The 13669-nt window shown below is 49.9% G+C and overlaps 2 protein-coding genes, 1 long non-coding RNA gene and 4 other non-coding genes across 11 annotated transcripts in view; 2 read left to right on the top strand and 5 right to left on the bottom strand.

Annotated features, from left to right (window-relative positions):
* Rnase4 (ribonuclease A family member 4) overlaps window positions 1–2885 on the bottom strand; it is a 25277-nt gene extending 22392 nt beyond the window's left edge. Inside the window, exon 1 of the mRNA XM_021639034.2 lies at window positions 2748–2885. The gene's annotated coding sequence lies outside the window, so the exon portion shown is untranslated. The remainder of the gene's footprint in view (window positions 1–2747) is intronic.
* The window catches only part of Ang (angiogenin), a 19744-nt gene extending 15961 nt beyond the window's left edge, over window positions 1–3783 (bottom strand). Inside the window, exon 1 of one of the 4 annotated variants that reach the window (XM_060391265.1) lies at window positions 2748–3783. In XM_060391265.1, coding sequence (XP_060247248.1) covers window positions 2748–3531 — 784 coding nt within the window. In that variant the 5' untranslated portion in view covers window positions 3532–3783. The remainder of the gene's footprint in view (window positions 1–2747) is intronic. The other 3 variants (XM_021639038.2, XM_060391264.1, XM_060391263.1) reach the window with 3 other exon arrangements.
* On the top strand, window positions 2714–6331 carry LOC110549717 (uncharacterized). Of its 2 annotated transcripts, none has more exons than XR_002476478.2 (3): window positions 2714–2852; window positions 4485–4612; window positions 5776–6331. It is a non-coding gene; the product is annotated as an uncharacterized LOC110549717 (long non-coding RNA). The 2 variants fall into 2 exon arrangements; XR_009594222.1 differs by lacking the exon at window positions 2714–2852 and adding an exon at window positions 3786–4139.
* Window positions 3176–3247, bottom strand: Trnap-ugg (transfer RNA proline (anticodon UGG)). Its single transcript has one exon. It is a non-coding gene; the product is annotated as a tRNA-Pro (tRNA).
* On the bottom strand, window positions 3699–3788 carry Trnay-gua (transfer RNA tyrosine (anticodon GUA)). Its single transcript is given in 2 exon segments — window positions 3699–3734; window positions 3752–3788. It is a non-coding gene; the product is annotated as a tRNA-Tyr (tRNA).
* Window positions 4223–4295, bottom strand: Trnat-ugu (transfer RNA threonine (anticodon UGU)). The gene has a single exon. It is a non-coding gene; the product is annotated as a tRNA-Thr (tRNA).
* Window positions 6332–7585: 1254 nt separating the features above from the next.
* Trnal-uag (transfer RNA leucine (anticodon UAG)) lies at window positions 7586–7667 on the top strand. Its single transcript has one exon. It is a non-coding gene; the product is annotated as a tRNA-Leu (tRNA).
* Window positions 7668–13669: the final 6002 nt, after the last annotated feature.

A 13669-nucleotide genomic window follows, 5' to 3' on the forward strand; every position in this document is an offset into this window, starting at 1 on the left:
TCCCCTTCGGCTTCACTCCTAACCCAACTGTGAGCTGAAAGGCTGTAGAGGTGAGAAGGTGATTAAGTTAGCTGTCTGTCGGCACCGGTCTTTTCTTTACCTTGGTGACTTGGTACTAGAGTCTCCTGAAAGGCAGGCTCAGGCACGCTTCTGACCAGGTGTCCATTAGACAGGTGCCAAACTTTGTTCTGCCAAATGCCAACATTTAAAGTGTTTCACAAGTACAAAGAAAGTAATAGCCCTCAGGGCTTTCAGGGTGAGGCCTCTCTCTACTGGTATCCAACTGGACCCTGAAATGCTCAGTGTGCAAACATACAGTGCATGGTGAGGCCTGTTTTAAATTAACCACACATCACTTCTAAATAGATGTGGAGAGGCTGAGTTCCAGCGTCATGAACCACTTATTTGTTAGGAGAGAGCAGCCAGTCCATTGCGACACCCTGATGGCCTCATTAGTCCCCAGGGGAAATATCAGCCAACTCCCATAGTCAGAGACAGCCTATCAGTGTAGCCCTTTTCTGATCAACAACGCAAAATAGAGGCGCTTCGCCCTCACTCACAGCACACACAGAGACACAAGATCCACTAGTCTGACATACGAAATCGCCCAAACACAGCTGCCCCTTTCATTAGAGCTGTGTCAGAGTGTCTTTGGGAGCAGCCAAAGATCTCAGCAGTCAGGATCCCTCTCTGAAGTCACTGGCCCCTCACCTGACAACTCAGAGGATTTAGAACCTGCTCACATCCCTGACAAAAAGCCAGGACTCTGCCCCCAATACCCATCTTGGCACATATTGAAACAGAAATGGCTATTAAAAGTTTTATATTTTATTAAGATGCAAAGAATTACAGTCTATGAACAATAAACAGTCTCTCTCTCTCTCTTTCTCTCTCTCTCTCTCTCTCTCTCTCTCTCTCTCTGTGTGTGTGTGTGTGTGTGTGTGTGTGTTTTGCCAGAGCTCAGAACCAGGGCTTCACACAAGATACATAAACTACCACTGAGCTACATCCCCAGGCCTGAATATCATATCTTTGTTAGTAACTGCCAATTAAAAAAAAAAAAAAGTTTTAACCTCCTGAAAGCCATTCCCCTTTCCTGGAATTTTTGGTCTGTCTCTTCTCCAAACCAGTAGTATTACCATGGACACATGAGGCATGAAATTCTCCTTCCAATAATCCTAATAATTCATCCCACCGTTTTATGTAGCATGTGTGTGTTTGATCCCGTCTCTAGGAGCGGAAGATGTGGGCACGCTGTGCAAATTCCTTTACAACGTTACCACAACCCTCAGTCAGGGAGGACAGCTCCTCCCTGAGGACGTGGGGACACCACTGGCTGAGGGGGAACAAAGTCCTGATGACATTCCTACATTTCCAAACAAGAAACAAATTAAACATTCACTTCTCCTGGGCATACTGGGTCTACTCCGGGCTCGCAGCCACTCTGAGAAGAACTGTTTACAGAGATCACTCTTTGCTCAAATACAGATACAGAGAAAACTCTCGAGAGATGTTTTACCAGCCCCAGGACGGTGCACTTTTTAACCCATGACTGGAGTCTCACTAATAATGGCCCCAGTGGACAGCTCCACAAGCGATTCATGGACGCAGAGAGAGCAAGGACGAGAGGGAAGCTCACGCAGGGCCGCGCTCCTACAAACTGAGCCACTGCTGAACCGGTGACTCTTCCGCGCCTGGTCTGGCCAGAGCTAGCCCACTTTCTAAACACTCCCTATTAAACTGCGCTTCAGAGTCGTGTTACTAACATCTGGCCACCTATGCCATCGGGATGAGGACAGGGGCAGCCTGTGTGGGTCGCTCAACCTTCATTTTACAGAAGAGGAAACTGAAGAACCAAGAGAGGGACATTAATTGACCAAGGAGCATTTGACGTTCCTGTGACTAGAGGTTTTCCAACGCATGACACAACTTTTACACCCCGTTAGAATGCTTTCTAGAAAAATCAAAACTAATTTTTAAAGCAGTACTGAAAATGGTTTAAAGGAAACCAGCACTGATTGTTTCCACAAATCTCCCAAACGTTTGACTTCCCCCTTTCACCAGCACAGAGTTCTGGCGCTAAGTGGCTCACAGCTGGGTGGTGCACGCTCTTTGAATAGCTGGGGCTGCTTTCTGGAGTTGCCCCGAGGGCTATTACGTTTCTAGCGATTGCACAGACGGACCGGCTGTAAGATTACTGCCGTCACAGACGGAAGACCCTGGCCCACTGGAGATGTCCCGATGTAAGGACAGGGTTTCCTTCCGAAACAAAGATGTGCTGTCTAACAGCAAGAGAATCCCGGGCATCCGGTAAGAAGGCAGGCAGGAGGCTGTTGACACTTCTCCAAGAGTTTCACAACACACTTAGGGATGAGTTACGGGGAGAGGCAGGGAATAGAGAACGAAAACACCAGTTACGAACGCACAAGCCTGACAGGCCAGTTTCTCAAATCTGATATCACCCTGGGAACCTTCGCAGGGTTCTTGGATCTCCTCCCTTCGCAGGTGGCCCGCTCTGAGCCTGGGTTCCAGACAGCGGCCATCCACGCAGGGCGCTGCCAAGCCGCGGAAAGTGGACCGTGGAAACGGCCTCTCCAACTCTGACAAGGGTGGATCCCCGCCTCAGCTCAGCCCCGGAGTCAGACCCCAGAAGTCGTCGCCCAGGGGCCCCACGATCGCCCCTACGCAGGCAGGGACTTGCAAAGCGCTCCTGGGCGAACTGTGGAGGGGCAGGGGCAGAAACCTACCTGGCCGCGGAGCTGGAGGCGGTGACTGTTCCTCGCCCCTGCTTTCCCAGCGGGATGCCGAACAGCAGAAGTGAAGCTCGCTTGGGAATCTCGTCGCGGAAATCGGTGAGGTCGGCGTCGCCTGGCCACGCAAACAGATTGGGGCGGGTGCAGAGGAACGGAGGGTGGGCGTTTCTCCAGGCCGGTCCTCCAGCCTGGGCCCGCCTGCAAAACCCAAAGCAGTAACCCCAACCCCCCAGCGGACAACCAATGTGGGTTTCCACACGGGAACCAGCTGCAGATGACTGCCAGGAGGAACTCCAGCCGCAGACGCACCAAGAGCCAGGGGGACGCGGGGAGGCTCGCGGGGCAGCTCCGGGAACCTAGGAACTGTCAGAGCGCGAGAAAGTTTGTAGAGAGGCAAACTTTTTCCAGCAGCTAAAAGAGCAGGGCTCGTCCGGGATTTGAACCCGGGACCTCTCGCACCCAAAGCGAGAATCATACCCCTAGACCAACGAGCCGCTCCGGGGTGGCTCGGCTGCAGAGCAGGGCTGCTGCGCGCCGCGGACGGGCGCAGGACGTGTCCCGCCAGGCTGGGGCCACCCCGGCGGCCGACGGGGCCAGCGAGGCTGGGGGCCGGCGCGTCTACGGGGCCGTCCCCGGGGTCACTAAGAGGTTCTGTTCTGCACATCCCAGTCCCGCGGGCCGTCGGGGCAAGTCCGGGAGGTTCTGTCCCTTCTTGCGTTCTTTGGTGCCCGGACGCAGGGCAGCAAACTGGGCTTAATTGGAAACTAAAAGCAAACATGAAGGAGGGGCCGAAGCCTCAGGTTTTCTTCTTTATAAGGCGGACTAGTGGTACTGAGCCACTGCGCAAGGCTTGTTGCGATCCCTCCGTGGAGAGGGGGAACGACCCAGGGACGATGGACGGAGGCGTTTGCTTTCAGTGCGTGGCAAGCCCAAAATGCAGGCTACTCCTTCGAGCCGGAATCGAACCAGCGACCTAAGGATGACTGCCGCACATCCCACTACAGTCCTCCGCTCTACCAGCTGAGCTATCGAAGGGAAGCACGGGCAAAGCGCGCCGGAAAGAGGCTTTCAGCGCGAAGCTGCCTCCTGGCGGGCGCGCAGGGCGTAGGCGGCGGCCGGCGCCGGAAGCCGCGGACCCCAGGCCGCCGTCCTGCCCCGCCCGGGCCCTCGTGACCCCGCGCCCCAGCTCCGCGGGTGGCGCCGCGTAGGCTGATGCCGCCGAGGCCGGCAGGGCCGGGGCCATCGCCGCAGCCGCGCCGGGCTCAGACCGCGGGTTAGGTCTCCCGCGTGGAACGGCGATGGGGCCCAAGGCCTCCCGCTCCTCCTCTTCTCCCTCCCTGCCACCCTCTCCTCTTCCTCCCTGCGCGCGGGGCGCGGGGCGCCGGGGTAGGTTAGCGGGAGGAAAAGAAACCAAGCGGCAGCGTACTTTCATCAGGAAATTCCATTGCTCAAAAGATTTCAGCTGCCGCAGGCCCCAGCGAGATTTGAACTCGCGACCCCTGGTTTACAAGACCAGTGCTCTAACCCCTGAGCTATAGGGCCAGGCGAGGAGGTCTTTCCTCTCTTTCTTAGAAAAGGATAAATTTTCCGGCCCTTCGCCTCCTTGAAGGCAGAAAAGGCAAACTTAGATAATGTTCTAGTCCATTTTGTAGATTTGGAGAAATGTGACCATCCCCACTCCGCCACCACCATCACCACCACCATCACCATCTCCTCCTCCTCCTCCTGCAGACGGTGAAATCCGGAACAGAAACCCAGCGCAGGGGAAGAAGCCCACCACAGGCCTGGGCTGAAACTGGCGCTCTCACATCTGGTGTCTCTCCTGCACTCCAGACTTCCGCCGCACGCTTCTTAAAAAGGTACCATCCCTCCCCTCACTGTCAGAACAAGCAAACCCGGGTTCGCCACTTCATGCATTTACTCAAGAAGCTCCAGAGTCTCCCAACTCCAATCCTGTACTAGCTTCCACACTAGAAACTAGATAGCGATTCAGATTTTTTTTTTTTTTTTAATGAATGTACTTCACTTACTCATTTTATTTTCTTCCCTTGAGTTAATCTCTCTCTCAGTTGGGTTTTGTTTTGTTTGTTTGTTTCTGTGCACCACAGGAGTGCCTGGTGTCCTTGGCCTTCAAAAGGAGGCAGGCTACCTTGGACCGCAGTTACAGTCATTGTGGGCTGTTGAAAATTTAACTCTTTCTCCATCGCGAACAGTAAGGGCCTTTAAACACTGAGCCAACTCTCCAAGCTGGGGTTTGGGTCCCTGATCTCAAGTCATTGTCACGGGCTTGTGAGGAGAAACATTCTCAGTCTTTATGAAGCCAAAACGAAAAGCACGTGTGCCCAGCATCACTTGCAAGCACATTTGCAGGGCCCTTAGGAAGGGTAGGCCAAGCCTCAGGTAGTGGAGGCTGATATTTGTACAATAGGGCTGGAGGTGGGGGACGAGGATTCATGGCAGAAGAAAATTATGAGTCAAGTCTAAGGAATACCAAATTCTTTCAGGGTACACTGTTGGAGCATGGTCGTTCCACCCTCCCCAGAGTGACCAGAGATGAGACAGGCTAGGAGACAGGAACATTAGGTCTGAGCTCTGAGGATCTTTAGATCAAGGCCAGCCAAGGATTCACAGCAAGACATTGTCTCACTGTGATAGTAAAAATTAACTTTTTAAAGGGTTACTTTCATATTTATTTTACTTTTTAAAAAAAAATGTACTTATTTGATGTATGAGTGTTTTGCCTACAGGTATGTTTGTGCATCCCATGCATGCCTGCGGGCGGTGGAGGCCAGCAGAGGGAACCGGATCCCCTAAACCTGAAGTTACAGACATTTGTGAGCCATGTGGGTGCTGGGGTGCTGGGCCATCTCTCCAGTCCCTAAGTGTGTTTTAGGTGGGGCCTTATGCGGTTCTCGCTGGCCTGGCAAGGCAAGATTTCTGCTTGCCGTGGCCTCTGCCTCCCTGATACATGGCTCTACAAATCATTTTCTTCTCCTTAAAACATGTATCTGTTTGTGTACAGGGGCCATTGAACGCTACAGCCGGAGCCTGGAGTCAGAGACGGACCTTTCAGCATGTGAGTTCCAGGATAAGAACCTTATACTACTTAGCCATCTCGCCACCCTCCCTGGATTGCTGTGTCTGTGACTGGTGTGTCTGTGCAACTCAAAGAACAACCTTGTGTCATCAGTTTTCCTTCCACCTTTATTTACGTGGGCTCTGGGGACCACAACTCAGATTGTCCGGTGAGCAAGCAAGCCAAATAAAGACTCACTAAGCCATCTCAAACACCTCAAAATCTAAAACAGTTAAAAATCACATAAGCCATTCACCAAGTTACCACTTCAAAGAGTTCAGTGCTCTTGGGCTGGAGAGATACTGCACAATTAAAAACACTTGTTCCTCTGCCGAGGACCCGGGTCCCAGCATTCTCGTGGTGGCTCCCAACTGCCCGTAACTCCAGTTTCAGGCAACCCAGTGACCTCTTTTGGCCCCTGAGGGCTCCCACACACACATAATACACACATTCCTGCAGGCTTACAGGTTATCCAAAATAAAAATATAGTTTTTTAAAGTTATACACCCTGGAAGGAAGCTAATAAACGCGTCTCTGGGCAGAGGATGGGGGGGATCTCTCTGAACTGGAAATTGCTAGGCTCTTGGTGTCTTTCAAAGAACAAGACACCCCCTCTGCTCACAAGGACAGTAAAATCCCTTCTCTTGGGCAGAGCAACAGATTCAGAAGCAATAGCAATTGTCTAGTCTTCGGGAAGTGAGGAATTAGGGGTTAGACAGATAGGGGAAGGAAGCACAGACAGGTAGGAAAGACGGCAAACTTCCCGTTTCTTCTTCCTCCTCAGATAGGTTCGTTCAAGGCCACTCTTGATTTCCTGAAGTTTGGGGCCTATCGGCGCCACCCTCCATTCTTTGTTTAGGTGGCTCAATCCAAAACCAGAGGAGGGACCCCGTTCCATGCCACCAAAACAGCTTAAAACCCCTAACCCTCCCAGGGGAAAGCACAGTTCAGTTTCTGGATCACGGGGGGCGGGGGAGGGGGTGCGCGCCCGCATGCGCTCTCTAGCTCCTCCACTTCAAAGCTTGTTACCTGTTGCATCCTGATGCTTCTGAGCCTTTTCCCTACCTTTTAACTACTTCATAGGTGGAGAAAAAGAACCAGACCATGACCCCCAGAAAATAACAGAGCGGGGGCCAGGTCTGGATGTCTTCAACTCTGATTGCACTGTTTGCAAAAGGAGTCAGCAAGGATCGGGGACAGATAGAACCTCCCGGCTCGCTGCCTCTTTGGGGAAATTTGCCTCCAAGCATACTGAGTCTGGTCAAATGGAAGGTGTGATTTGAGTATCACCAGGAAACCACTGCTTCCGTTCAAATACTCTCTCAAGTATTTGTGTCCTTCAGCAGAGGCACTGACCAGCCTGCAGATGGCCGTCCCTGGGGGTCGCAGAGCGGGGAGACGCAGGCTGCAGGCCGGGCTCCGGCTGGAGCTGGGGTGCCCGTGGCCACGCGCTCTGCCCCTGCGCGGGGGTCCTCTCCCCCGCACCCGAGAACTGGGCTCGCCTCTGCCTTTTGATGAATGCATCTCCCCGCTTCGGAACCGAAAGACTCAGGTTCCGAGACCGGGGAACACGCGGGGTCGCCCAGCCGAGGGGGTGGGGCGGCCGTGGGAGGGAGGGGAGCGTCAGCTGCACCCCGCGGCGGTGCGGGGAGGCAGCGCGAGGGGAAAATCCTTTAACCCTGTGTCTCCGAGCGCGGGGCCAAAACGAATGGAATAATGTAAATAGCTGGCGTACACGGAAAACGTTCGGCGAGTCGGTAGTGTGGCCGAGCGGTCTAAGGCGCTGGATTTAGGCTCCAGTCTCTTCGGAGGCGTGGGTTCGAATCCCACCACTGCCAGAGTTTTCTTTGCCGCTGAAGCCCAGCCTCGTCCGGTCCTTGGTCTGATATGAAACTGCCATTGCATTTTCTAAACATCTGTCGCTAGACTGGGTGTGTGACCGCACTGAAAGTGTGCCACCTCTCACCCCTGCCACCCTCATCGTCCTGTCCTAAACACTAGGAAGTGATGTGTGGAGGAACGAAGAAAGAAAAGATTCATTCTTGCTGTATTTCTTGCATTTTTGAGAGAGGTCTGTCATTGCTGGCAAGATGAGGTCACCCCTTAAAGTGGGCGTGGGAGCATGCCCTCTCCTACTGACCTGTGCCTTAGCTTTGCCAAGCTCACTCGTATCTGCTTATTTTTACAGGTGGTTTTAATACACTTGACGGGGAGAGTGAGGATTGCCCACACTCAGTCAGCTGCTCTCATTGTTTTGCTACACTGGAGGGTGAAGCACAGAGAGGAGGAGCTGAAGTTCAGACTCGGAAAGAGAACAAGGGCCTGAGAGGGTGGGGCTATCGAGTGCCGGGGGCGGGAGCCAAGCTAGATTGGACAGCGACAGTGTCCTTGCAGAGGCATCCAAATTTGCGTCCTTCTCACAGGTCACTGTTGGTGGGGGCTCTTGTTGGCTTTTGCTCCCTGGGAGATGTGGACCCCAACTGGAAGAGGAAGAGGCCCAACAGGAGAGCTTGCAGGAGGAGAAGGGCAGTGCCAGGATCAGGAGGGGGTGGCCTCTGAGGAGCTGGAGTGGCTAGCTGACAGGCATGCCAGTGTCCAGCCTAGGCATGTCATGTCCGAATAGTACTGACCATGAGAAAAGACTCTAAAGGGAACTTCTTCCAAGGAGCACAGGTTTCTGATGCTGTGAAAAGGGCGGGGCCGTTTCCTTTGGGGCAGAACATCATTCGAGTCTTCCTTTCCTGCTAATCCATGGCTTCTACATGAAGCCAAGAATCCCACCGCTGAAGGAAAGGAGCGTCACCGTCAGGCCAAGGGATTTCAGCCCGCCTAAGCAGGGGCCTGGTATTCTGTGGCCTTCGAAAGGCTCTGACCTCCAGGCCAGGCATAGTGGCACCCACCTTTGCTCTCAGCACTTGGGAGGTAGAGGCAGGTGGATCTCTGTGAGTTTGAGCCTGCCCGTTCTACCCACGGACTTTTAGGGCTACCTGGAGAGACCCTATCTCAACACAAACGCACACACAAACAAAAGGGGCTCCAGCCTTGAGTGACACCACCTGCAGAGGTCAGCAAGGAAGCTGAAGCAGGACGTCAAGGCCCCCAAGCTGTCTCTGTTCCAGGCTCCTATCTTAGGTGCCTTAGGGAAGTCCTGGGCCTGGGTCTAAGCAGAATGGGGCCTCCTCACCTAAGCCTACGTTTCTATGTGTCGTCTGCCAGACGACACAACTGATGAACAACTGTGGAGCAGGAGATGGGTGGGAGGATGCCAGGCAGCTGTGGACATCACTGCTCCAGCAGAGCCCAGCAGATGAACCTCATGAGGCTGTGTCTGCAGCTCTCCATTTGGGTCCTCTTTTCCTCCACACAGCAGTCCTTTGTGGACACCTGCTGTTAAGGTTGAAGTCTGCCATTTCCTGATAGTCTCTGAGCTTGGCATAAGAAGATGGAATCCCTTTCTCAGCTGGGTTCCCTCTCTGCCTGAGTTGGGGAACCCCAGATGGAAACTCTGGGTCCAAGCCAAAGCATCCCCTACTATTTGGTTGTTCTTGTGTGTTAAATGTCCTGCCAAGGATTGGGAAAACTCTCTGGAGGTCCCACCCTTCTCTAAAGATCCGTAGGCAAGTAATGGTTGATGGGCAAAGGAAGGACATTTTCCTCAGTTCTTCAGCCACTGGTAAGGTTTTCATGCTGCTGTAAATGACCTCTCACCCATGCTACTGTGAGCATCCCTACTGAAACTCATTGGGTCATAAAGAAATGTTTAAAAGAATTCTCAATTGCTTACATTTTCCTGGCTGTCACTGGGAAGATGAAGTGGCTAACTGACAGGGATGCCAGAGATCGATCGGAGACACATGATGTCCAAATAGAACTGGCCAGTGGAGCAAGGTCCTTTATATTTGAGGGCAACGTTTGTTTGTTTGTTTTTCATTTTGTTTTGTTTTGTGTTTTGTCAATCTTCAAGCATAGTTATTGCTGCAGAGAGAATAAGGGAATATTCTGTAGCCAAAAATGAGTGACTATGATTCAGGAATACAAGTTTAAGGTAACCCAAATACCATGTTACAACATGGCACAAGTTTTGTGACATTTTTACAGTAACAGAACAGAGAGAGTTATAAGTCAAGATGCTTAGAACATGCACTGGTGGAAACACCAGCAAGGCAGGTTGTTTCAAGCGGGGAAATCTCTGTTCCGGGCCTTAGTTGCTATCTCCATGATATTCTTAGCTTTGGGGTTGGTGGAAGCAAGCTAGCGGTGAGCTAAGAGTCTGTGTTATGTCTAGGGCAACATTCAAAGGGCAAAGCACTGCTATGCAAGTGTGAGAACTTGTGTTCAGATCTCTAGCACCTGAGTAAAGCCGGAAACGATACCACATGTCTGTATCCCAACACTTTTCGAGCAGGATGGAAGGTAGAAACAGGAAAGACCTTGGAGAACAATGAGAAATCCTGCCTCCAACAAGAGGAAGCCTAGGACTGACACCAAGATTTTCCTCTGAGCTCCACATATGTACTGTGGCATGTACATGTGTGTACACACACACACAGACACACATCCATAAAAAACACAAAGTTAAAAATCACAATATACAAACGAAAGACCAGTGAAGTGAGAAAAACCAATGCCCAAACAAAGCAATATGAGACCGTTCATTTTTGTGTTGACCATCTATTGCTGGGCCTGGTGGCCTCCCTAAAGTGTGGTTAATAACACCCAGTGAGACATCAATGGGGAAAAAGGATTTTTCCTTTGAAACTGGTTGTCCATTGAAAATAGCTTCTTGGTGAGGGGTGGGAGCTCTATCAACTTCCCCCTCTCAGTGCTGGGACTCTGCTTTTGTTTTTAAACTGTGTGGGCCCTGCGTGTACTTCTTCTGTGTGAGTTCATATGTGCATCAGTATGTCTTGTGTACGGTGTATTCGGATGCTGATTTCTGTGCCCAGAGATCTGGTAGCAGTGTGGGCGCTGTCATTACTACTGAAGAATCTCCTGTCTCAATGTTGCGTGAAAAATATTCTCCATCCTCTCTGCTTGGTTAATAAAGAGCTGAATAGCCAATAGCTGTTCAAAAGCCATACGTATAATTTTGAACTGGAACCCCACACTGGACACCAAATGTAAACATAAAGTTGTTTTGGTTTTTTTTTTTTTTTTTTTTTCAAATAAATGTTAAAAAAAAAAACGTTTTTCTCCCAAATAATGACAAGGAGACCTGCTAAATTTATTAAAAGCATCAAGCACTATGGCTGGGCAGATTCTCATCTACTCTAGCTTGACTATGCTGACCTCGCCTATTTCCCAGCCGTGTGCCCCATTACCTCCATCTAGTCTCACCCTGACTGCTCCTGCTCCATCCATTGTCAAAGACCAGCTTCAACATCACAGGATAAACTGAGTCAGGGCATAGATTGATAGGTAGCTCGTCACCCAACAGATCTTTTGTGAGGGCAACTTTTCAGGCCAGAACTGAAAGTCACCGGTCATGGCTTCCACTGATGGCAACAAACTGAGGGGCCAGAATTATACTGCTGGTGTGGGCCATTGCTGGTACAGTCCTGGCATGGACTTATACCTATTTCAGTAAACAGGAGGCTATCCGCTCTAGCAGGAGCTTTTCACTTGTAGTGGCAAAGCATCTAAAAAAGAAAGGGTGGGGGAAAGACCACACACACACACACACACACTTACACATGATGAAGTGAGATAGACTCCAGCAGGTAGGCTCCAACAAGCTTGTTCCCTGTGATTTTCTGCATCCGAACCAATAAAAAGGACTTTACCTAACTTTACTAAACAATCTATCTTTCCCTAAGAGCCACTGGCAAAAACATCTTTACCTAACCCTGCTAAACAATCAATGTTTGCAAATTCTTTCTAAGGGCTGTGGTTATTGCCAACAATCTACATCTGCAGGTTTCTTTCAAGGGTGGTGGTTGTATCACAAATCTGTTCCAGCAATCATGCCTGAAAGATATCAAACATTGGTAATTGTAGTGCTAGTGATACCGCCCAGTACACTCATATATTATAAGGGATGTATAACAAGCGGAGCTATGCTCCATAAGAGCATGAAGTCCTAAGGACACCTAGTCTTCAGGGTTATACCTTTCTGAAACACCCATTATGGGTCTGGTAATCAGTGGGCCGCATTCCGTGAGTTCTAGAACTGTCTTGCTGTTTCTTCTGCGTGGTTCCTGACAATCAGTGTTCTCATCGCAACTTCCCCATGGCAACCTCCTTGTGATGACCTCCCCATTGCCTCCTCTCATGACTTTCTCCTCTCTCTCTCTACCTGGGACCCCCTGGGATCGAAGTCTTACCTCATCTCTCATCTCCTGCCCAGTTATTGGCTCTTCAGCTCTTTATTAACCAATCAGGAGCCAGAAGAAGGTGTCCCTGGAACTAGAGCTACAGGTAATTGTGAGCTTCCATGTGGGTTCTGGGAATTGAAGCCTGGTCTTCTGAAGGAGCAGCCAGTGCTCTTCACATCTGAGCCATCTCTCCCTTCAGTTGTCATATTGCTCTAGCTAAGACTTAAAGTACTGTATAGAACAGATGTGGAGAGAGTGGGCATCTCTGTGTTGTTGCTGATTTTAAAGGAATTGCTTTGAGTATTCTCTGTTTAGGTTGATGTCAGCTATGGGCTTTGAATTATCCTTATTATTTCATAAATGGCTTTTATTATACCGAGATCCTTGCATTCCTAGTCTGCTTGGAAATTTTATCATAAAGGAATGTTAAATCTTGTCAAAGGTCTTTTCTGCTTCTAATGAGATGATCATGTGGTTTTTGTCTTTCAATCTGTTTATGTGACAGATTACATTAATCCATTTACAAATGTTGAACCATCCTTGTGTTATGCCCAATTCGTGAGACCCCCAAAGACTATCAGGAATCAACTCTGCTGTAAATACATGAGGGTTTATTGTATATGTATTTGAACATGCAAACTTCCTGTGGAAGCAGGAGAAGAATGTGGCCCCAAATCTAGGGGAACAGGGTTTTTAAAGGGAAACACAGCAAGCAGCGGGTTTCCATGCCTTGGTGTTACAGGATTGGGTAAAAGTCACAGGGGTGAGGTGACCCTTTAGCTGAAGCTTAACTACAATTGCTATCCTTCTGAACTACATCTGGAACACTGGGGAGAATGTTTCCACCCAATTCTGATTGGCTGTTGCCAGGGGAATTATCTGTATTTTCTACCAACTGTTTATTCTGTAGTGTTTTCCTGGAAGCTATTGCTAGGAGAGTTAACTCTGTTTTCTGCCAAGTGTAAATTCTGTGATTTTTCCTGGTACTTGAGTTCAGCCCCTGGTCACAGGTGTGCACAAGATGGCTTCTCATCTCAAAATGGAGCCACCCAAGCTAACTTAAGTTCTTCACTTGCACATTGGGGGTGAAGCTTACTTGATCATGGTGGATAATCTTTTTGTTGTGTTCTTGAATTTGGTTTGCAAATATTTTATTGAGAATTTTGGCATCTATTTTCATCAGGGCAGTTGGTCTGTAACTCTTTTTCTTTGTTGGATCTTTGTGTGGTCCAGATATTATGGTAATTGTGATCTCATCAAGGGAATTAGTTAATGTTTCTTCTGTTTGTATTTTGCAGAATAATTTGAAGAGCATTGGCATTAATTCTTCCTTGAAGGTCTAGCAGAATTCTGCATTTAATCCTTCAGACTCTTGAGCTTTTTTTTGGTTGGGAGACTTTTTCCCATTTATTTATTTATTTTATTATTTTTTTCATAATTTATTCATTATATATCCTGATTGAAGCCCCCTCCCTCAACTCTCCCCATTCCTACCTTCCCTCCCTCTTTCCCCCTATCTCTTCCCC

Source organism: Meriones unguiculatus, chromosome 9, assembly GCF_030254825.1.
Source record: "Meriones unguiculatus strain TT.TT164.6M chromosome 9, Bangor_MerUng_6.1, whole genome shotgun sequence".
NCBI classification, from domain to species: domain Eukaryota; kingdom Metazoa; phylum Chordata; class Mammalia; order Rodentia; family Muridae; genus Meriones; species Meriones unguiculatus.